This window comes from Sinohyriopsis cumingii, chromosome 18 (assembly GCF_028554795.1).
Source record: "Sinohyriopsis cumingii isolate HCF-2022 chromosome 18, ASM2855479v2, whole genome shotgun sequence".
In the NCBI taxonomy this organism is placed as follows: Eukaryota; Metazoa; Mollusca; class Bivalvia; order Unionida; family Unionidae; genus Sinohyriopsis; species Sinohyriopsis cumingii.
In genome coordinates, this window is record NC_142978.1 from 25,164,525 (window position 1) to 25,190,092 (window position 25,568).

General features: G+C 41.2%; 1 protein-coding gene across 2 annotated transcripts in view; it reads left to right on the plus strand.

Moving 5' to 3' along the window:
* The first annotated feature begins 2,844 nt into the window (after positions 1–2,844).
* LOC149776246 (protein mono-ADP-ribosyltransferase PARP15-like) overlaps positions 2,845–25,568 on the plus strand; it is a 46,433-nt gene continuing 23,709 nt past the window's right edge. For both annotated transcript variants that reach the window (XM_089942288.1, XM_089942285.1), the window contains exons 1-2: positions 2,845–3,065; positions 3,774–3,897. In XM_089942288.1, coding sequence (XP_089798414.1) covers positions 2,879–3,065; positions 3,774–3,897 — 311 coding nt within the window. In that variant the 5' untranslated portion in view covers positions 2,845–2,878. The remainder of the gene's footprint in view (positions 3,066–3,773; positions 3,898–25,568) is intronic.

The following is a 25,568-nucleotide window of genomic DNA, read 5'->3' on the forward strand; positions in this document are numbered from 1 at the left end:
TAACGATTGGACAAAATGTCGGATTCGCCCCCCCCTGCTGCTGAAGGTATACATAAAACACGGGCGTCATTTACGTCACGTAACTAATGGTTAGATCCCTAAGGTGACCAGAGATAACTGCAATCTTTTGGTTATCTTTAATGGCATTGATACAAATACGCTGCGAAATATTCATCAGACATGGTGGCCCTGTTCATGGATATGATCAGGTTTAAAAGCATCTTTGCTAATGCTCAGAAAACCCGGCATCGATTTGTTACCATAAATTTATACGATGCTAGAAGACGACATCGTATTGGTCTTAATAACATCTTCGGTTGAGCGACAACCACCTGTCAGCTCTACTACGGTGAGAAGGTTCGGTTAAAACTTCGATACCCCCCCCCCCGATTGTTTTGGGTGACATTTTTCGCAAGCACTTTATTGAAGCATAAATTTTATAAACCCTGTAAAAATGGTTGCTCAGGCCCCCAGTTTTAGTATAAGCCTTATTTTCACAAAATAAGGTATCGAACGTCTGGCCTGTTCGGCATCTCTGTTCGGCCTCTCTTCGCTTCAGCCGCCCCACCTTCTACAGCCAACTTTGTTTTAAGCCTTGGTTTGGCCGAATATTTGGTCTGTTCAGCCCCCTCCCCCCCCCCCCCCCCCGCTGCTCTACTACTACTACTACTACTACCACTTGCAAGCATATGTTCTATCTTTTTGTTTCTTCTAAAGTCAGAATTAAAACATGAAATACTAAAAGTTGAACAAGCACGTTATTACATTATTCTTAAGGTTCCAAATTGCTGCAAGATTCAAGTCTCTGTGTGATTTAAGTCTCTGTGTGATTCAAGTCTGTGTGATTCAGGTCTCTCTGTACGATTCAAGTCTCTGTGTGAATTTACCTTGAAGGAATAAGCTCTTTAATCTGAGATAACTCTAAATCAAACTTCCTTTCTCTTTTTTAATAGCTGAACGAGATTTACATCTGACTAGAAAGTAAGACAAATACAATCTCAACGTACTAAAAATTTGTATCCGTAGTTTTAGACAGGTTCGGAGAATAGTGTGGATTTAATTTATTCAGTATTTGAGCTAGAAAATACTGTTTCGAAATACTTCTACTGTCAGCCTCACGAATAAAACAGGCAACATGTACTGTGCCTATATGATAGCAGAACAGTGACTAAGTCTGTAATCTCTTATTGTGGTTAGTAGAGATTTGTTTAAGTTCCCTTTTATTCCTCGAGATTTGTGTCGCTTGCGCAGCAGTGAGATTAATTGAACGTCAAATTTGCAAACATTAGCGGTGTACATACTGCTTGGCAAACAATATGTGATGTTCACACAGCTGCACGAGCCGATAAGGTGAGTAGGAAAGTAGTTAGCCACAATCTCTGTGCCAGATAAGCTTAATGATATAAGGTTGGACTAACATAACGCTGTAAATGCTGTATATAGTTTGACTCGCAGTTCGTGTCAAATGACAGTTTGTTAAAAAAAAATCATGTAGAATAAGATGACAGGAAATGTATAATCGTCTGTCCGTGTCTTCGATCGCTAGACATCATGTCTTCTTGGTGTTTCTAATTGTTTAAAAATAATTTGCTCATGAGCAAACCTTATCTAGCAGGGGATCAATACATGGATACTACACATTCGACACCTGAAGAAATATTGTTTGAAATAGTTCAGATATATTATCTGATGGCTTCGGTGCTCAACGTGATAGGCATATCTTATATTTCTTTAAAGTTGACCACTCGATGTGATAGGCATATCTTGTATTTGTTCAAAGTTGACTACTCGATGTGATAGGCATATCTTGCATTTGTTTAAAGGTGACTACTCGATGTGATAGGCATATCTTGTATTTGTTCAATTTGACTACTCGATGTGATAGGCATATCTTGTATTTGTTCAAAGTTTACTACTCGATGTGATAGGCATATCTTGTATTTGTTTAAAGGTGACTACTCGATGTGATAGGCATATCTTGCATTTGTTTAAAGGTGACTACTCGATGTGATAGGCATATCTTGCATTTGTTCAAAGTTTACTACTCGATGTGATAGGCACATCTTGTATTTGTTTAAAGTTGACTACTCAATATGATAGGCATATCTAATATTTGTTTAACGTTGACTACTCGATGATAAAATGGAATGATTCATTCTGATGAAAAGTACTAATTCATTTGCATCTTTGCATGTCTAATTAATTTCCCACTGCAAACAATTGTTGTGCACATACCCTATCAAGTTTTCAAATGCGAGGGCAGATAGGTAGATGCAACGTGCGTTGGTGGATTGTACGTGTACCTCACACATCTTACCTACAAGGATTATTGAATAAATGAGGAAGAAACAAGCTTACTATATAGTTAAGATAAAAGACCTGGTAAACTAGCTATCACTATAATTGTAACCCTTCATATTTTAAACGTTGAATTACTTTGTTATGAACTTCCTTATGTTGCTAATACTGATAGAAGCATTGAATAATGTTACATGTGAAGGGGTGATACGTGAATTATATTAGTTCCATAATGAAAGTCCTTACATTTTATCTTAATACTAATATATATATATATATATATATATATATATATATATATATATATATATATATATATATATATATATATATATATATATAATCCAGGCACTGTTGCGAGGTTTTGTGTTTTGAATGTATCGTGTGTGCCAAGCATGGTGAACTTGGATACTGGATAACTACTTTAACAATTAACAATTTGTTATAATCTTGTATTACCAATTCGTGAACGTTTCGACCATGTGCCAAAATGAGTTAGTGGGATGAATCTACTTTTTTATTTTTTATTTCAGAACTTAGAAGACTTTGACCATTATAGAAACAGATTATTTATATTGCCATGGTAAAAACACCAAAAATACCCTATGTCCTGGTCCAGCTACAACCTGGAGAAACGGAATATGAGACTATCTCACGGGAATTTTTAAAAGCAAATATCAAGGTGGCTAAGATTGAAAGACTTGAAAACGCGAGTCTTTCAGACAGATTCAGTTCAGAACTGGAAGAAATGACAAACCATAAACCTGGTTAGTATTAGAATGTTCATTACAGAGAGTATATTTTGATTAAATTCTATGATAAGTGTTTTTTCTTCTTCTTCTTTACATCCATTTATGTGATGGGGCTAGACATGATGTTTTTTGCATGTTTTTGTGTATTGTTTTGACCATTCTGTACTAAATAGCTATAAAAGACTCCGGCAACAAACAAGTCAATTTGTTACAGTTATTTCTACTTTTATATTATGTATATTATGTTATTAAATGTTACGATTATTTGGGTTATAAAGTAATGGAATTTCCATTGATCATATTGAGCATCGTTTGAAGTTTTACAATATTGAAATACATGAAGGTTATTAAGTGCTGAGGTCATTGAAGAAAGTGCCATAACCATGGAAACACCACTACAGTCGAACTAGAGCCGAAAGTGTAAGGAGCTACATATATAAGAAATATAAGTCCATAAATGTTCTTTTTTATGAACTGGGAGGTAGACTTTGATCTCCCTACGCCCTGTAATCTCAGTCATAAGGTTTTGACGTATCCTTGCGCCTATCCAAACGTATTCTTTCTAATAACTTGTAACAAATCGTGTATAACTTTGTGGATTGATTGCACATGTCAGTGATATAAAGGACATTGGAAGAGTTAAGTTTACCGTATTTTCGTAGTATTCTGACAGTCCATCAAGTGATGATAACATCATTGTACTTAATCTTGCGTCTCTTACAGATTTCAAACCAAACATCCGCTCTCTATATCACTGCACATGCGTTGAGAAGTCCAGGATATGTGAGGGAGGCTTGGGCCAGACAATGAGCAGAATGGGCCACTTCGGAATCGGCTTTTACTTCAGGTGTTATATTTATATATATATATATATATATATATATGGGGGGTGGGGGTAGAAGAGGGGGAGATAGAAAATGCGCCAAGTATCTTTGAAGTATCTTTGAAATACCACGCGACATTTTCTTATTTATACTAAACGGAAACGAGGCTTCATTCAACGAGTATTGTATCAGTGATACATAGCATATATTTTATTTACACACATACAAGCGCATACATATACATTTCCATTGGAGTTAAGGCTGACTACAATAAGCTGTAGATAGATGGATGGAGTTAACTCCCCGGATTCAAGCGAATATATCCAATACACAATGTTGTGGGTGGCAGGGTGGTCTTAAGCGCTCGCCTTTACAGATCGCTTTTATCTCACTTCTGTCAGCGTGGGTTCCAGCCACAGACTTGGTCAATGTGGACATGTGAGAAAGCTGCCTCTAGCTTCCGGTGGGTCTTTGGTGGTTTGTTTTTCCCGTATTTTTCCTCCACCAATTATATTGTCCGTCATTTATGGACTATCTTGCGCTGAGAAATGACGTTCTACCCGAAGCAATAATAATAATAAAAAAAATGTTGTTCTACTGCCCGTGCACTACAATCTTGCTGGCGATTGTTACGCTTTTTCTGTTTCTGAGTTATCTATATTCAAATTGAATAAAAACATAAGGTATTCATTTGATCTACATTTTAAAGTTGGTTTAAGCACTGAAATGGCTGTCATTCGATTGCCGGCATGTAGGACCTGAGAAAATAGGTCAAACAAAATAAAATTCAAATTGGACGTAATACTATATATATTGCTGTAGCTCCAATCCATTAATACGCATAACTAACCCTTACTACTGTCCATATAGTTATTTTTTAAAAATCCTACACCTCTTTCTCTTTCTCTCTCTCTCTCGTTGGTGGTCAGGCTATCAATTTTACTATGATTGATCCACAGATAGAGAGATCGAGGTCAGAATCCACTGAATTAAAATTGATAGAATGACCAACACCCGGAGCAGAGACAGATAAAGAAGTTCCGGGACCCTACAATATCACAAACTTGTATCAGAATACATTTTACAATGAAGCTAAATGTTGTATATATAGAGGATATTTGCTTTAAACGAGTGAATAACATATATTTCATAGAGTAGATGAAAAACTCAGTATTTTCACGAGTGGCAAAGCCACGATTGAAAATACTAGAGTTTTTCACCCACGAGATGAAATGTATCCGTTATTCACTCGTTTCAAGCAAATATTCTTTTTATCTTATGCTCACATACGTTGGCTACCTAAAGTTTGTGACACAGTGAATTAGCAGATTACTGACGGTAATGTCAGCTACGTGTACCTGCGCACAAAATTAGTTCCACATCAGATTGACAGAAATTAACTGATAATTCCAGAATAACAAACTACAAGTTTCAAGGATAATAGACAGGGGTTATTTATAAGAAAACAACCACTACATAAGGAAAATGTAGTTCACTGACAGAAAATCAAAGGGAGGTAAGTATGTTTTGACCCCAAAAAGTAGTTCCTGTAGTGAAAAAACTTATTTTTTCACTACAGTGAAATATCATTATTATTTTAATTAGAAAATAAAGTTAATTCACTACTTAGCATAAAATAAAACAGCCTTAGTTTCTATTTGATGCGTAATAGTTCATTACGCCAGAAAAACTGTTTCATCCCCTCTTTATAAACGTAACACTAACTCTATCTCTATCAATATACATATATATATATATATATATATATATATATATATATATATATATATATATATATATATATATATTTATATATATATATATATATATATATATATATATATATATATATATATATATATGCACCATGCAAAATCTTGCTTACTTGTGAAAAAGAGTACATTCAATGTGTGCTAATTTTACATCATACAGTGAATTCTTAACATAAAAGCGAACCATAGTCAACATAAGAGTGTACTGCAACCAATAGGGTGGTGCACTGTATTGAACAACGTAGGTTTCTATGATCATCACGAACGTGAACAATTACCTGGAAAGAAATAACATATTGCACGACATTGATTTAACAGTATTTGTTGATACTGTCGTGAACCAATATATTGAATAAAACAATACACCATTTGCATATAAAATCTAGTGGAATATTATCGAACTAATGTTGATAATGATGATACGGGTGATTAATACAGATGGCACAATTACTGTCTCCATCTACATTATTGCAAATTGACCGTGTAGAGTATACCAACTAGTTCTGATTGTTTAACGCCTGTTCTCAGCACATGATACATTTTAAATTGCAGGGAGAAAACGGGATGAAATACTTACCTACGAGAAGCTATTTCTCACCTAATATGCATTTTCAAAAAGTAAAGAAAGAAAATATGACCCGCAAGCTTCAATTCCTCAAAGCTTTATTTTTGTTTTTTCCAAACTACTAAATTAAGAGATATTGAAGAGACAAACACAATTTGAACCTTTAGGAAATTTCACACAAAAACATGTATGGGTTAACAGCAAGAAACAAAACAATGCGTCACCGATATCTATATAAAAAGAGGACACAAATACCGATCATTTGCAGGTGTCATAAAACCACTACTGCATGCACAGAACCCAGCCAGCAGGTGCAATGCCTGAGTAAGGCAGTGCATACCAATTATTACTGAAACACGCTAGGCCTGGTTGCCGAACCAATACAAAGCAGGTAACGGAAAACTAAACGAGGCCGTCCTCATGAATAGAAACGGTCACTTCATAGGACTATCCGTTTATCATAGCTGAAGGTCTTAGAGGTGTCCAAAGATATATATAAAACAATAATGGCAAGCATTATCACTTGCCCACGTTGGTAAAGCCTAGACGCGAACCCATGCGGGCAGAAGAGATATTTCAGTGAGCGCTTTAGACTCTTCGGTCATGCGGGGCCCCTAGAGTAGTAGAAGTAGTAGTAGTAATGGTAGGTGTTGTGATTTGTGTTTTTTGGTATTATTATTATTATTATTATTATTAGTAGTAGTAGTAGTAGTTGCAGTAGTAGTAGTCATTAATCAGTAGTTTTGTCTCTTGACATGTATTATATCATGTCGTCCTAAAAAGAGTTAAGTTATTAAATGGAAGGTTGAATGAATGAATTTATGACTGAATGTTTTGTGTCTACATAACAATTCAAGAGGTTCATAATTTTTCTTAGAGTAAGCAGGTGGTATTTTTAATATAGACTGCTTTGTAATGTTTGGCTATGATGTACACGATTTAAAATACTCATAATTGTGTCAAATGTTTCACCCAAATGCTAATAAAGCTTTGCTACCGTATATTCCTTTCAAAACATGTTAGTAGTGAATGGGGATACCGTAGGGACTATAGGGCATACCATTAAAAACACCCTTGGGTCAATATAGGGACAATGTAAATTTAACATGGGAAAAATGGCTGGGTCAGTATAGGGACAATGTAAACTGAACATGGGAAAAATGGCTGGGTCAGTATGGGGACAAGGGGAATTGAACATGGGAATAGAGTGTGGGTCTGTCTAGGGACAAGGGGAATTGAACATGGGATTTTTTTTAAAAAAAATAAAAAATAAAATAAATAGGGCTAGGCAATTGAAAGTCGATCTCTTTTCGAGAGATTTGAGTGGCCCTAAAAAGGGCCTTTGGGTTTCTTCTTCTTCTTCTACTAACTCCTCCACTTCTTCCACCAAGTCCTCACTTTTTCCATTATTCCTTTCTTCTTCTTCTTCTTCTTCTTCTTCTTCTTCTTCTTCTTCTTATTCTTCTCCTCCTCTGGCATCCAGTCAGGATGACCTAAGGCTCTGAACTTTTCCTGGACTTTGATCCAATTCTGATTGAGTCTCTCAAACTCTGCCTGTTTCTTTTTATTTTCCTGATCTTTTCTTCCTTTATTCCATTTCTTTTATTTCTTTATTGGGTAGCCCTGAAAAGGGCTGTTTGTATTTTGAACTACATGACACCTGGTTAATGATGACACCTTCCATGCCTGGCACCACAGACACATCTTCTTCCCCAGTCTCCTTTCACTCTTTTTGGGGGGAGAGCAGAGGCGGGATAAGTGGCTTCAGAATCCCAATCTTCTGTCTCTGGGATTCTGAAATTTCCTCTCTCCTTTCCTTCCTCTTCTTTGTTTCTTCTCTCCTCCTCTTCTTTGTTTCTTCTCTCCTCCTCTTTCATTCTTCCCTCTTCTACTATGGCCTCTGCAGCCAGCTCATTCACTATACGCCTGGCATATTCCAGGTGTACATGAAGTTCAAGCAGTTTTGCTAGTCTGGTGTTCATTCTCTTGATCAATCAACAAAGGTAGCTAGACTGCCGAGCGATTTTCAATTTATAGTGAAAGCGCGGACGTGAAGGAAAACATCCCCCTAAGACCAAAGTTATATTACCTAGATCATGACCAAACAACGCGCGGACCTAAAAGAAACACTCGCTCACTTTTTTACTACCCATTACTAATTTAAAAATTTTCATTAATCACTTCAATATACTATTCACATACGCAAAGCAATCAAATCAAGCCCCAAATCTACTCTCCACGCACGTCAAACAGCAAAAAATATGATCATTATCTACTATCCACACAAACACAAACAATCACACCAGAAAAGAGTTAGTGTTTATATTCACACTACTCTACATACACACATTGGCAAATCGATTGTTATTTCTTTTCTAGAGTATTGGGTAGCCCTGAAAAGGGCTGTTTTTTTTTTGCTTGTGTGAAGTTGAAGCTAGGGCGATCTTTTAGTTTCTAAGAATGCGACGTCCTCTGATGATAGACTTTCTGACGATAGGTCTGCTTCTTCGGAAAGAGAAGAAGAACTCTTTGGTGTCGATACGACAATCGACAAAGCCTCTGTCAGGTTCAGGTTCCTGCTGCTGCTGCTGTTGTTGCTGTTGCTGCTCTCTCTGCTGTTTCTGAAGTCTGTACTTCTCTGTCCATTCTTCTTTCCCTGTTCACTTCTTCTCTGAAGAGCTCTTCTATCAGGTCTTCAGTGACTTTTAACATTCTCACATTCTCTATCTCTTCTGGCTTCGGTATCAGACTGTGTCTGACCCTATGCAAATTCACGTAGGCTTCGTTTAGCTTAGCTAGTTTGGAGCACATCTTCGTAGGAGGATGAGTCGACAATGGATGGTTAGACTGGAGGCTACCCCGGCTTTAAAGTCAAAGCGCGGACGTGAAGGAAAACATCCCTCCACGGTTTTCGAGCCGCAACGTTCAATGAGTGTCATGAGAGGGATAGTAAGAAGTCAAAGAGCATGAATCAAGATTCCTATAGCCAAACAAAAGACAAAGGCATTTTTTCAAAACACAACATCTTTTTTTTATTAAAAATCACTTAACACTAACAAACAACTATAACATTTTTAACAATAATCCAACAATATAACATCAAACATTTTTTTTCAAATCACAAACATTTTTTCTCAACTAACACATTATTTTGGACAGAGCTGACAACGTTGTGAAGGAAATTGTGATTTCCACCTTTGGAAGTCATTAGGCCATTGATGGACACTACGTTTCCTAGCTTGAGACAAAAGATAAGCATAATGGTCACAAAACCATTGATCTACTTTCACATCGTTTCTAGAACAAAAACGAGGATCAAAATGAGTCACTAAATGTTCTAAGGAATAGCCCAGGCTGCGATGATGCAGAAAATAAACACAGTACTGTCCACACACCAAGGAATCTGTGCCTTGTAATTTCACATTATTGAATCGGGTGGTCTGAGCATTTCTTCTCATAAAGTCAATGATATCGTCTTCCAAAGGAGGCAATCCATACGAATCGAAATATTCCACACATCCTTCTTGAGGAAAGTAGACGGCTACCCAGTGGGTTCCTGGGAGATGACTGTCGTCCGTGTTGATCACATAAGCTAGATGGTCTTGAGGTTTGCGATGAGGGAGTTCATCTTTAGCACAGACGACAGGATTCCAAGAAGCCGTGTACGAACTGTGGTTCAAAAGGTAATAAAGTTCCCAGGTATCCATTTTTTGTGTGTTTTTTTTCTTCACAGGTAATAATAAGTCATCAATTCGATCCTGACTTTTTGCTTGAAAATGTCTGACAAATAACCGTTTCTTCGTTTCGTCTCCCCACTCTGATTCAGGAGAGCTTCAATGCGATGGATCTCTTGAGTGGTTAATGGTGGACAAGAATGTTCATGCAAGTCTTTATACCACTGATGCAACACGACTTCGTCCGAGATGAGACTCGTCCAGATACTCGTCCAATTTTTCTTCTTGACTCAGCATCAGGCATTTATCTTGTTGAATTTGACTGGGATGATCGTTTTGACATCCATAGCAATCTTTTTTGATCAATTCCGTCATTTTTTCGACCAAGTGTTTGGCAAAACAGGAGACTAAATGCGCTTCTTGTTCTGGCCATCGGGATTTCATCATGATAACTTCTTCTTCCACAGTCTCCTTACATTCCATGTCTAAAGTTTCTCCACTGGTAAAGAGGGATAAGTCTTCCATAGCTTCTAATAGTCTAGAATGACTTCTCTCAAACTGTTGATTTCTATGGTATTATCGAATTCTGCATACAGAATAACGTTGACTGTCTTGGGTAAAGGTTCTGCAAACTGAAGTTCCACACGAATCTGGCTGGATTTTATAGGGTGGAAATGTCCCTCGTCGCTGCCCTGGTCAGGGGTGAAATCAAAAGCCCACAAAGCATAGCTTCCTGCGTAATCTTCGTACGTAATGCCGTGAGTGGTGTTGGTTTCTAACTGCCCGGTGGCTTCGTACAGGGACAAGTACGATCTCAAGTAATTCATCTTCGTGGGATCAAAGTCCGGTTCGAAAGGTCTTTACACAAGGTCTTGCCATCGCGACTGACTTCGATTTTCTTCACGTTGAAGTGTTTAAACTTAAAAGGATTTTCAGTGAAGGCTCCGTTGAAGGCTGAATTCTTGACCATACCAAGGATTAAACGTTTGGGTAACTGTCCTTGAAACAGATGATCTTCGATCATGGAATGATGGTTAGTGGGAATGGTGAACGTTTTCACTTCCACACATCGTATGGGATACTTGGCGGTCGTTCTGCTCAAAGTGTGACTGATGTCATTTCCCACTTTAGGTAACACTTCCACGCGTCGTACGTAGAGTTTGACGTCCTCGATTTTGCTTTTAGGATTGCCACCAGTAGTAGCATCAGCATCAGCCAACAAATGGAAAGCAGCACTGCTACCATTCAGTCTCAAGCGAACATTTACACCGTTCAGCAAATATTTCTCTTGCAACCACACGTCCAAATGCAAACGATCCATCAGTTCTAAACTCTTTCCATCTTTGATTTTGTCTCTTCGTTCTACAAATCCCTCATTGGTGTCTGCTTTTGTTTTGGGGTCATTACTAAGACCTGTTTTATCAAAATCGCCCGCTTCGTCAGGTTCCCATAGCACGCAAGCATTGAGATGGGTGTTCTTAGCATCTATTCCGTACGTCAAGAGATTTTCTAGGTAGGCACGGTAAGGATAAGTATCCATGCTACTACTGACCAGTTTGTTATTCAAGTACAAGTCCACTGAGCTGAACAAGGAATGCATGAAATTGTTGACGGGAGCTACTTTCTCTTCGCCGCTTATGGAATCTCCTCCCTTATCTAGAACTTTGACTTTCAAGTACAAGTAACTGCTGTTCAGATCGATGTAATCTTCGGGCTGTCCTTTGATTTCAAACTCGATGGGAGCGCAATCTGCCAGTGAGGAGACAGGGTGAAATTTCACCCACTGGGATTCTTGCATCGTCATCATGGTGGGGGGGGGGGCATGGCAAACAGATCCAGTTCCGACTTGGAACAGGAGCAAGACTCTCGGTGCATCATTTTTTTTCTGTTTCTCAATAATCAGAAACGTCTAAGTCTCGAACGGTTCTTCTTTTCTTTGTCTTTCTAGCTTTAGACGTGTGAAGTCTGGTGAAAGGGTGCTTTCTTCGTCGTCTCTTTCTGCATTGTCCTTGCTGAATGCTTGACTCGGTAGCGTGCAGGGCATTTATAGGTGTTTCTCGTCGGCCTAAAATGTCTTTACCCGTTTGCAACAATACGTTTTTACCTGCCCTCAAGAAGGCTTCTTTCGGGTTTTGTTTGTCGATGATGACATTTTGGAGAAATTCTTTGCCTTGCGTCAGTGCGGCATCTTTCAAGGCATGCAATCTGCGTGTCACCATCGGTTTCAACACCGGAGCCACCGAACGAAAGGCTGATTTCAACATATCTGCTAAACCGTGTCCTCGCTGTCGAGCAACCCCTCGGTACACTGGATACATGAATTACGAGTCGCTAGAGAACCGTTTTCGAAAATGGAGTTTCACCGTGACTTTTCCTTTGGTGAATGGAATATTTTGTCTCAAATCTCCTTTTATAGCAATGTTGACCGTGTCCAAATACGACTTGCTGACAGGCAAATAATGAGGATGTACAAATTCGCGGTGAACGTGATAAGTGTTTCCACCTTCCTCGTCAGTGTTCGTGGCAGAATTCACTTTGAAAGGAATGACACGCAGTAACGGCACGGAGGTGTGTCCCACCACGTTGTACTCCACCACATCGGAATACACGAAGATCAAATTCAGTCCATGGTTCAGTTCTACCGGGAAACGAAAATACCTCGCAAAATGCCCGTTTTTGTCAGTGTCTGCCATGTGAATTTGTTTTGAGTGCTTATCCGTGACCATATTGAGGTCTCCACCAAAAATGTCATACAATTCAGGGCAAAATTTAATACGTATACTTTTTTCCTCACTTTCAAATTTGATGAGTAGACGGTGAGACAGTTGATGGTAATTTTAAAGTGATACACGTAAAAAGGAGGAGAAGTGTCACTGCTGCTGCTGCGGGGTATTAGGGTCTTCGGAAGTGATTTTTGTTGATTAGTGGTCATCATGGTTTGCTGCACCGTTTGGTCCAGAATTTCGACGTCAAAAGTGTTTTGAGTTTCAGTGATGTTTTTGATTTGTGTTGGGTAAATCATTTCTACCAAAGCCACTTCCCAATGAGCTTCGTGATCTAATGGGATGGCCTGAGGTAATTTGGCTGTGTAACAGCACAACGTGTTCTTGGGAAACACCTCCATGGAACTGTCACTGGGTAAGGTTAAGTAAAATTGGTTTTGGTGACTCATAATTCCAGAGTTCTGTGGCTGTCCGAGGGGTTACTGGACGTCAGAGGCGTGTCTCCGCCCAAAATGGGGTTGTTATTGTTATTGGAGTGGTGACTGCCACTGGCACTGGACACAAGGTTCCCGTTGTTCCCGTTCGAGGAGAATTTCAGGGAGGGATTGGGAAGCAGGTAACCGATGCAACTGCTCAATAAAATGGTCCACAGTTGTTTGTCTCCTTGTTGCAAACTCAAATTGGCAATGGCTGCCCCGATGGCACAATACACCACGAAGATTTGGCAGAAAAAGACGATTTGCGTTTTAGGCACACGTTCTCCACACCACACCCACAAGGGTTGTTTTTGCAAATCATGCAGAGAAGAACTGGGTGAAGGAGCGGTCGACGTAGCTTCGTCTGTGTGAAAGGGCATGATGGTCACTTCTTTTTATAGTCGATGACTTGCGAAGCGTCGATGCAAGAATCAAAACTGGGTGGATATCCTTTCCAACGTACTTTGACTTCTTTGACACATCGTTTGCCCACTTTACGGGTTCTGCGTTCGAGAATGCTTTCGATGTCGTACACGTCGTCTTCTTTCTTGGTGACACGTTGTAACTCGGGCAAATAAAACGTTCCTTTGAGCACTTCTCCGTTCATGTCTTCTAATTTATAGACGGCAGGATGACGGCCATTTACTCGTCCAGTGACACTAAACAATTCGGTCGTCCAGTTAGGTAAGTAACCTTTGTCGAAAGTGCATTTGGTTTTGCCAATGCGTACCCAATCTCCTACGGTCAACAGTCCGCTTTTCTTGGGGACAGCCCTCGTCGGGGATGTACCAAACAGGCGCTCATACACCAGCACTTCGTTGTCGGGAGTCACTTCTTGCGGGGCACGTCCAATGCTTCGATGGTAAGATTGGTTGTACGCTTGCACCAGGTGCGGTAAGATGTCGATGTACTTCAGAGTGTGGTGATGCGTAAAATATTTCCACATGCGTTCTTTCAAAGTGCGTTGAAAACGTTCCACGATGCTGGCTTTGGTTTCAGGATTCTCGGTGCTAAAAAAATGAATGTCACGTTTCTTTAATTCTTTTTGGAAAGCTTGGTTCAGAAATTCGGTGCCTTTGTCCGTTTGCCATCGAAGAGGGTGACGACCGCTTTGTTTCAACACTCGCTGCAGGGCTCGCACTAACTCGCAGCTCGATTTGGAAGTCAAGGGTACGACCCAGGCAAATTTGGAAAAGACGTCGATGACACAAAACAAATATTTGTAGCCGCGATTGTAGCTGGCCAAATGAGAGACATCGGCTAAATCGGCTTGCCATTGATGATCGATGCCTTCCACTCAGGTGGACTTCTGGAAAACTTGCGTCGAATGGGTTTGTGTAAAGTGTAAGTAGCTTGTTCTTGTAATCATCGTTGTACTTGAGGTAAACGGAGACTTTTCAGTCGAATTTTGGCAGCACGATACAATTTTTGAACTCCTGCGTAACCTGCAGGATGGGAGGGATCGTAGTAAATGCTGGCTAACACTTTTTCCATTTTGTGTTTGTTTGTTAATAAGGCACCCACTCTTGGAGAATGCTACTCTTTTTCTTTTGGGGTATTTTCTTGGATTGCAATGCTTTGCGTGTGCGACCGGCAATAGGTGTCGAAGAGGAGGATGTCAGAACAGGGGATATTGGTTCTTGTTTCACTTCTGTCTTCACTTTCTTTTTCTCTTGTGATGAAGAAGGGATGGTCATCATCTGTTTAATCCATCCAATTCTGGAGGTAGGTGGTGTTTTTAACTTGCGTACTTTTTCTGGTGGAGTTTGAAAGCCTTCTTCTTCTTCTTCTCCTTTTTCAGTCTTGGTCACTGGTAGTGGTGGTACTGGTGATGGTGCTGGACTTTTCTTCAAGGTCTTAAAATCTTTCAGAGTGGGTAGAGCTGTTTCGTCTAAAGCTTTCTGGTGAAAGAGTTGTAGTCGTTGCAAGAGTTGACCGTACTTTTGCGGTTTTTCTGTTTCGGACAAATCTTGGCGATCCATCAAGGACTGCAATTCGTGTTGTAACTGGTACATCTCGCTCAAATTGGGATTGGGAGGTAAATGCGTGGTGCGTTGTTCTTGCCAACGATGGTATTCCATCCATCATTTGTAAGGCACTAAAGCTAGTTTTCGTCCTTCCGTGGGGTTGTCAGAGGTCGATTCTGAGATCTTGGGACTCCAGAGGGCCTTTTTATCTTGCTCCCACCAGTCCTCCCAACATGGTTCCCAAGACTCCTTTCAGCAATGGACCTAACAAGAGGGGTAAAATGCCTCCATGTTGGACCAACATCTTCTTCTTTTGTCCGATGGGAATTTTCTTTTGAACCTTTTGGCGAAGAACGTGACGATGTTTGCCTAAGCATTGTTTCTGGTGTTTGGACAAAGGGATCGTGCCTTTCAAGACATTCAAACAACATTCGCACACGGTATCGATGACCTCTTTGGAGGATGATTGAATGAGTTTTTTTCGTAGGGGTGGAGAAGCTTTGGACAGGACAGATAACATGTCCCCATGTTTGACTAAACGAGGAGGCAGTCCTTTCCTTTTCTTTCCTTGGATTTTAGAAGAGGGATGTTTTCTGGAGGGTGACATCTTTGAGTCTTCAACACCAAAAACACTGATACCCCTACTTAGTCACAGGCCTTTTTTATACCGGAACGTGTCGCCACTGGTTGTCTTTACGGCGTATCAACTTCAGGACAGGCATGACACGTCGTGCAGGGGTACGCAACGGACTAAATCGAGCCAGTTCTTGCTTGGACAAATCCAGTAAACTTTGTAACATGCCAGATCTCTCTTGGACTTTGATTTTGGGAGAAGGTACTTTGTGAGCAGCGGCCACTGCTACCTAAATTGGAGGGTCCTGCCACTGGGGAAGTTCTTGCGGTTATCAACGGAGAAGTTCTTGGTGTGATCAACGTCTCCAAGTACTCTTCAGTTCTTGGTGACATCAACGGGGAAGTGAATGAACCTGAGGCTACCGGAGACGCGGTCACCGCCTTTGCAGGTCGTGGTTTGCGAGTGTAAGGTTGCATCCTGGCCGAAGTGCCTCTCTTGCGACTAGTTTTCTTCTGTGGGTTTTTCTTTTTCTGGGAACTTTTTCTCTGTTTCTTTTTCTGGGGGCTTCTTTTCTTTTTTCCGGGGTGGTGTCTGGTAAGAGGAGGGTCCCGCCACTGGAGAAGTTCTTGGATACACAGGTCTCCTTGGGGACCTGGTCTTGACACCGTGGCTCTTTTTCTTCTTGGAGCTTCGTTTGACTTTTTTCTTGGGGAGAACTTTGGGGGCATTAGATCCCATCTTAAGAGAGAGCGAATGATGACCCCTCCTAGAGTACCGCTCCCTCCAGGTTTCAAAATGATTTGTTTTTTGGTTTGAGTTTCGATGATCGGCCTGTTGGGTCAAAGCGACTTTGTTTCGATCAAAAAAGCGTTTGGTTTGATGAGGAATCTGAATGATCCCTTGTAGTAATAAACGTGCCGTCACCGTGAACCATCGTATGACTTCTTTGAGACTAGCTTCTAGGACACGAGCCCGTATTTGTGGATTTTTTTCTCGACTGATGCCATACAAGGCACGAATCAATTTGACGGGAAGATGTGATTGAAGGGACGGCATGTTCAAACTGTGTGAGACAGACGAAAAGTGTCTGAGGTTTTTATAGATTTTTTTGTTGAGTGAAATTAAGTCGAGGACGGAGACGTGTACAGGACAGGCCCTCCGTCTTGGTATCAGTGGTGAAACAAGAGGGTACGAAAACGCAAATCATCGGGGGTCGTAGGTTTCAAATCGACGAGTAAATAGGCGTGTGGAGTTTGAGTGGCATCATCGTACGCCTGAGTCAGCCAAGGCGTTCCTAACTGTTTTTCTAAGACTTGCACTTGCGATTTATCTCGAGGGCTTTTAAACAAGACCACGTAATGTGCATTGAGACTGATGGTGCGATGGGCTTTACTTTGTTGAAACGAATTTTGGGTGATGTAAACGGCACTCGCATTACGATGATGCCCTTTGCGCGTGAACCACAGTTTAATTTCTTCTTCGTCTTCTCCTAACATGTCGTCGAAAATGACCAAATGGGTTTGACGGGAGTCAGAGACGATGCCGTCGTCTTCTTTAGGAATGCCTTCCACAAACACGATGGAATCGCCTTGACTTTCTCGCAAGAGCCTGGATGCCGATTGCCACTCTTTGTAACACCACACGATGCGTTGAGGTGGTCGATCGATCAAATGATGTTTATGTTCGATCAAACGTTTGACGAATTCGGTTTTGCCTCAACCGCTAGGTCCAGCATTGAGCATGTTAAAGGGATGGCGAAGATACAAAGCCTCCCAACTGGCACGATCTAAGTGTTCGTCGATGACTTTGACAGTAGAGGAAGAGGGAGTAGAGACAGCAGAAGTAGCCATAGTGTTAGGAATGTCACTTGTGACACGAAAACAAACAAGACGAGAGTTTATATACTTTTTTCAGGACACGTTTATTGAATGTTTCAAATATGAACAACACGAAAGACAAAAATACATAAAAGCCAAATAGTTAAAAACAGGAATAAAAAACACATCAACACGATCAAAGTGGATTATAAACAAGTCTCTGTACAACGTGTTTTGGGTAACCAAGATGTCCTAGGGACAGTGTGTAATGTTCTTACAGTCTCTACATGAGGTATTGTCACACAAGTGTCCTCCCGGAATGACCTTTCAGGAATGTCCATGACAGTCCTGTCCTGAAGCGAGTGGTTGTTCTCGGTGACGGGTTCTTCTGGCACTGTCACTAACACAGGTTGAAAAGTAACTTTTTTCCTTGAACAACTCTTGTGCATAATGGGCCACTTCTTGTGTCCAAGCCTCAAAACCCCCCTTTTTCCAGTCACGAACATCTGTCCAGTGGGGGTGTAAGTCACAAGCGACACACACATCGTCATACACGTCTTCGGTAGCTAAAAGTTGACGAATCTTTTTTTCCCGTTGAGGTCGAGAAGTATCCAGATGAAAACGCAAGGCTTTAAGCAAAAGGAATCTTTCGTGACCATTTAAGGCCATTGGGGTGGTAAGTACTGATCGTAAAGAGTCCACAAGTAATCGGCTGGTAAACGAAATCCCAGAAAACAAGTCGCTAAGACACACACGATGCGTCGTCCCAAATTGAATGGACACAGTTCTTGTAATAATTGATGGTAATGATCCACGGTTTGAATATGGTCATTGAGTTCCTTCCATGGTATCTGTTCAATCACTTGTGACATAAGCCGTGGCATGGATTCCTGATTTTATAGTCTCTTTATTTCGAAAGCAATAAAGGTAATTTCTAACTAGACATCTTCATTCTCCAGTAGGGGATCTAAATCTTGCATACTGTAACCTACACTTCAGAGTTTGTCTAGATATTTCGTCTTCCGCTAAGCAGATTCCACGTAAAATATGTTGGTAATCGTTTAACTCGTCTTACTCAATACGTTGCTCTAGGTGAATCTCGAAGTAACTAAAATTACGAACATTTAGTTCATTCAATAACTGAAAGTGATGAACAAGGTCTGAACACTGAAACAATTTCTGACGAATCAGTCCTCTTATACCATTCAGGTACCAGTGGTTCAAACCCCGGTGACGTAACGGATGCAATTGTTCTTTACGTTTGACTTCTATTTTGACCAGCTCTCGGTAAATGCGTTCTCTCAACTCCACAGGCAAACCACGAATGTTCTCTTGTAAAGTATCCATGAATAGGTCATACTAAATTCTCTTTCTGTCACAATAAATGTACCGTTTGCACAGACATGGTTTTAATTCATTGTCGAATCTAAATCGTTTAATCACTAATCTACACATTAAAATTCGTTCAGAAGTTTCCTCTTTCACTAAGTTGACATTGCGTAAAAGATGTTGGTAATTCGTTAACTCTTCTTCTGGAATTGGATCCAGTAAGTTTACAATGTAGTAGATAGAATTATCAATACCAAACCAATTCTTTTTAAAACCAGGTGGTCGTTGATCAATGTCTGTCCGATGGAACACTTTCAACTCAATCAGTCCTTGTATAGCATTCAGGTACTAGTGGTTCAAACACCGGTGACGTAAAGGATGCAATTGTTCTTTACGTTTCACCTGAATTTTGACCAGTTCTTGGTAAATGCGTTCTCTCTACTCCACAGGCAAAGCACGAATGTTCTCTTGTAAAGTATCCATGAATAGGTCAGTCCGTACAATTCACAATCTTCTCCTAGAGCAAAAGTAATCCACATAGTGAGTAATTTCTGACCACTGCCACTCAGGGTAACGTCCAAGAATGTCACTGAACTCTTTTGATGTAAACGGTCTAGAGTAATATAATAGGACGAATGCACACTTGACCCAGAGAAATCTAATACACTGGTTGATTTTTTTCACTTTCCTCTTGTGAATTTCTCGGCACAAAAGTTCTACAGTCACCCATTGAGATTTCACTATGGCAAGTCCCTGCCAAACTTCCTTGTAAATCTTCTCTTGCAGTTCTTTAGGTAATGATTCAATATCGTTTTTGAAATGAAGTTTAAATACTGGTCTCGGTGATGTCCAACATTTGACTCCTAACCAATCTGGTTTCTTCTTCGTCAACGACATGGTAAATTACTTCAATGTCTCGATCCCACTAAGGGTAAGTAATGACAATTCGGTGACCATCGAGCATGTTCTAGATAGGCCGAATCTTGCGGTTCCCAGTGGTGAAGTGACACACCGCAACTGAAGCACCTGACTTTATCCCCTTCGCCCAAGTAGAAAAATCCAGCTCTGGCTAATTCTTCGGGGGTCGGTCCTCCCAGGCCATTTCCCTTTGAACGATTGAAGACGATTTTCAAAGTCGTACTATTCCGACAAACGCACAGGAAACGAACATTCGTCTTTCACAGGTTCGTTTCGATGAGGGTTGAGTGACATGGACAGGAGTTTGCTCAGGGCTGGATGACATCCGTACGGAGGTGGACATGAAGGTGGACATTCACCTTTAAAACGAAACCCAGTAAAATGTCCAAGAGGACGAGCGGCATCGCTTTCGCATCCCTCAGGTTTGACACGCACAGCATCACTTTCCATGATAGGGGCAGTGAGAACAAAGTTCCCATGATGCTTTACGGCATCACTAAGGTCACAGCGTACAGCATCGTTCCCATCGCAAGGCTCACAATCGCATTCCACTTCAGAAGCCCCAAACTTGAATTGTGCCTGTCTGAACTTGTTTTGTGTTTCTCTGAAAGTATTCATCTTGTTCGCTTGGTCTTGGTAGTCACAATAAATTATCGATCTTGCCAAGGGTTCATTTTTATATACAGACCAATACCGACGTGCCCATACGGTAAGGTGAAATGATTGGGAAGTCGCACTCGCTTCTGGTACACGATTTGATAGACTTTTTCCAAGGGTCGACTGACGATGTTGTGAGTGGGTAAACGTACAGTCTTGTTGGGCTGATAGGTGATCACTTTAAAGTGTTCATCTTCTCTAGACTGCAAGGCTTCTTTTAATACCCCAAAGCTGACCACAGGACTGGTACGATAATTCAGAGTCAATCCTTATACTTTACACGTCGTGTGCACTTCTCCTTGTTTGTCCCGGTATTCGTAACCGTAATTTTTGGGACCACCACTGACGAAACTTAGAATCTTGTCGTCGGTGTACTCGTCTGTCCTGGCTCCTAAACGGTCTCCTTCGATGTCAGGGTGATGTTGACTCGGGTGATGGATGTAAATGCAACTGTCCGTGTCAAAGTACAGGACTCGTTCCCCTAACAGTTCTAAAGCTTCGTACAATTTTAAGCGATCATGAGCTGTCACGTAAGCCGCAATGATGACATTTCCAAAAGGGTCGTCTTAGATCTTCTTCGTAATTCACTAAGATCAAATTTTCGCGAACGACGTCCACGTGTTTCATGAATTTAGTTTTGTCGTGAATCATCTGGAAGTAGCGGGAAGGTTCGGTCAAATATTCCGTCTTGGGTAAACACGGGCGTTGTGCCATTGTGCCCCACAAGCAATTTAACATCACTTTGGCAAACGATCGCCTGCCTTCGTTTTTCTCGATGTGATCTAAAGTGATGCCTTCTTGTTCCTGGTATTTCTCTTTGAATGTCTTTTGGTCTGCGGGAGTGTGACACCAGGAAGGATAGCCTCTGGCTTCTTGCTTCAGTTGCAAAAAGGCATCCACGTAGTCTGCGAAAATGCCTTTCTGCGTGGGGTCACCCTTGTGGCATTGTTCTGTCTTGGGAAAGTGGCAAAGTTCGTACACTTCTAACAGTTGGTATCCCATGTCCAGAGCTTTGAACAATTCTACGCTGACCCACGTCCCTGTCAAGGCCCGTTCTTCCTGCATGTGCTGACAAGGCTGGTCTTGGTTGCACGTTTCGGCACAAGTACGGCACAAAGGAAACATCAGTTTGCCTTGACAATGGTGAGGTAAGACGGGATGGTATAGGTTCGTGGGAGGCAAAACTTTGCACTTGATCAAGCCTTCGTATTGTAGAATGTTTTTCAGGTCGATGTGTTCCGTTAACAATTGTGGGTGCCCTGCAGGAAAGCGACAATATTTGCATACGTAGGGATACAGCGAACACACGTCCCAAGTATTTGATTTCTTCTCCTTTCTCTTCGTCGGCTTGGTACAGCAAACAGGTGGCATTGGTCCTTCCTCCGTACAAACTATCCCTCGGGTTCAGAGGGTCCATGAACTGATAGCTTTCCACGAGTCGTTTAAACTCGGGATCGGTTTTCAAACGGTGATCGTACTCGTGTTCCCACATTTCCACCACTTGGTATCCTTGCTGTTCTAACTTTAGGCGTCGCTGACAAGTGGCCTGGTACAAGTCTTCCATTTTTCGTTGTAAAAACTGATTTTTAGTACCGCTGTCATGGTAACAGACGGGACATCCGTGAAATAAGCAACCGTTAAACTCGTACACGATCTTGGGGTTTTCTAAATCCCAGCCATCGACGAATGCGTTCCGATGGTCTTTTCTCCTCCTCCGTTGCGGGCATGCTGAATCGACTTGTCTTCCTTGTCGCACAAGTAACGTAACCAGCGTAGGGCTTTGACCGAGTATTGACGTTTGACATAGTTGGTCGTTTGAGGACTGATGACAGCCACGGTGTTTTCAGGCATGAATCGTTGGCGGTACATTAAGGAACACGCTTTGGCAATATTGCAAGCTTCTTTCAAAGGATCGACCCCTCCGTGTTCCATGAACATTTCTCGAAATTTTCCACAGCAACGCCGTAAAATGTCCACGTCGGAACGACAATACTTTAGCATTTCTTCCTGAAAGTCGAAAGGGTCGGAGGCGTGAGCCTGGTACCAAGCGTAGAAAGCTTCTCGTTGTTCGGTACGCATGTTGTCGGGGTCGTAATAGTGAGCCTCAGGCAAATGGGGTAGAACGGTGTGTTGATTGGCTTCCGTATTGAAAAAGTGACGAAAGTACCCTTTAGCCATTTCTGTCATTCCAAACGTTTTAGGCATTCGATTCAAAGGCATGGCCAAGTAACTCATCGAATCTTTAAACTGTACTTGTCCCACTTGCATGAAAATGATTTTGGCTCCGTTCAAAGGCACTTTAGGACGTTTGGTGCCATGTTCTGTATAGTACCTCAAAAGAAACTGTCCATCGTATCCGGAGAAATTGTGAGCCATCACCGTGGCATGACGATGACAATCTTCGTAACGTTCGATGTCCTCGTGGCTCCACGTCTTGTCGATGGGGTCTAAGACCCATCGAGCGAAATCGGCTAGCGTGTTCTGTCCCCGAAATATTTTTTCACGCCCTCCAGGAATCTTACTGCAATAAGGGCAATGACTCACGATAATTTCTTGAATGCACTTTTCGCACGCTCGATGAGCCACGCAGAAATTAAGAATGTGAATACCGGTCTCTTGCATGCATTCAAAATCGAAAAAGATGAAATTGCCTTTCTTTTGTGTCCATCCTCTTTCTCTGGTTGGTATTTTTGCACGTAGCAATGGTGTTCCAAGTCCACGATGTGATGACAAATGTGACATTATTTCTTTCCTAAACATACGTGTGCCTTGGCACTATTGGTACGTATGCCTTGTCCACACGTAGGGCACAATCTCAGCAGTTGACAAGCGCATTTCTTCTGTGAACCTTGCGTTTTCAAATGCTGTTGGTAACAGGCAGGGCTGACAAACGTGCGCAGACAAGTGAAACAATGCACTGGTTTTTGTCCTTCGCTCAGACAGGGTGGAGAGGCCAAACACCTTCAACATTTCGATCCACAATGCTTGTGTTGCTCTCGATTGTTATAGCCATAGTCACATTTCTCACAATAATAACCGTATCCCAGGAATCCGGTGATACTGGTAATGGTATCGAAATGGTCATCGTGATGATAGACGTGAATGTATTTTCCATCCTTAAAGTCTTTCCCTCGAAACAACAGAGGCCCACGCATTTCTTGAGGGTGCACTTTCAAGGTGTAGCGTGGAGCTAGGACATCTTGCAATTTTTGCATTTCAGGAATGCTTCAGGGTGTGTCTTTGGGCAAGTCGGCTTGTTGCAACAGGAGTTATGCTTCACTTCGTTGTTTGGCTCGGTTCGATTTTTGAATATTCTCCCAGGCTCTTTTCCATTCTACCGTGTCGTTTTTGTTGGCATAGGTTCGTCCCACCACAATAGCACTGGCTGAACACATCTGGTCTTGAGGATTGTGAATCTGGACGAGGCTACGCTTAATGCTGCGAAGGTCGTTCACCAATAACATCTTTTTGCGTCCAGTCCCTTGAGGAGGAGACACGTGGGTCATAAACAGTGTGGCTTTTCCGTCGGTGATGTCAAACTGGTCATTGGATTGTTGTACGTGTTGAATTTTGTCTATGACTTTGGAAGGGGTCAATTCTGCAGGGCTGCTAAAATCGATCCAAACAGGGGATTTCAAGCCGTCGTGTTGTATGGAAAGTCTCAAGCGATCGTCTTCTTTGGCTTGACATTGTCGCTTGAGTGTGGTAAGCAAAGAATCCCACATCTCAGTGATGAACCCTTCTGCTTTCTCTAACGGTACGTCGGACTTGAAATTTTTAAACTTCACCGTGTAGGTGTAAGCCGTGGTTCTAAATTTTCTAGAGGAGCGCTTTTCTGTCTCTCGAATGGAATAGTAATTTTCAGGGTTGACTAAGGATGTTGAACTTTGTTTAGAGGAAGACTCTCTGGGTTTGAATTCTGGTTCACTCATGTCCTCTTCAAAATCACTGTCATGAATTTGTGCCAAGACTAGAGCCCTGGTACGAGGCGATAGATCACGTTTCTGCCTCTTACTTTCTTCTTTCTTCTCGAATGAATTGAATCGTTTGATCTTGACTGCAAAAAGTCAAATGACTAAAATTTAAAGACCATGGACTAATTTATAGTCATGGCAGACCAGCGTATATAAAAGGGTGTGTGTCTTGTCCTTTCACTATTCATTTCACTCTCAAAACCGAGCAGAACGATGGAAGAGACTACCCACATCGAACGTTTCATCAGAGCTTTGCGAGGGGTCATTAGAAAATTCTCTTCAGACCAGCCGACAGACTACTCTCCTTCCTTGCGAGATAAAAGTGAAGATACTTGCTATATCTGTCAGAAGAAAGGGCATTGGTCTTCAGAGTGTCCAGACCGTCAAAAAAGAAAAAAAGGGGATAGAAAAGACAAAAGTCAAGATACCTGTTATCATTGTCAAGAAAAAGGACACTGGTCTCCAGATTGCCCAAAAAAGAAACAAGAGGAGTCAGAAGAAGAGAGGGATTCTTCAGAGAAAGAAGACGAAGAGGAAGAAGAGGCGGAAGAAAGCAGACAGGTGAAGAAAAAGAAACAGGAAAAGAAAAGAAGGGAAGAAAGTGAGGAGGAAGAGGAGGAAAAGACTGTGACAGTGAAGAAATTTAAAAAACAGAAAATGTGAACAATGAGACAGAAGAGGTGAATGAACTTTTTAAAGTGTTATGTTGAGAATTGTGAATTGGATTGTAAATATTAATAAAAGAATAAATTAGGTATAAAAAGGTAAGTGTCTTTGAGTTTTGATTTTAAAATAAGAACGTACACTCATACACGGACACGTACTATAGGGGTAAAACGTTTTTTTTTTTTAGTTATTGGCAATTGAAAGTCGATCTCTTTTCGAGAGACGTGGGTGGCCCTGAAAATGGCCTTTTTCTTGGTGTAGGAGTGAGTTTAAGCAATCAACTTTAACTGCCTTAAGCCTTTGCCACGGCCAAGGCCTACTTCTGGACTGCGTACTGTTGATGATGATGACGATGAATTGGTTGAAATCACTAATTGTGGCACGGTAGGCTTAGTCACAGGGTTGGAGTGTTTAGCTCGGGAAGGTCGTATTCTCATTGGTCGTAATAAAGAAGTCTGATACATTTGTTTCAGACTTCTTAACTTCGCTAAAATGTCTAACAGTACCGTGACCGTTTGATTTTCACACCCTTGTTTCTTTGCTGCTGCTTCTTCTTGTTGCTGTTTTTTTCTTACCTCTTCT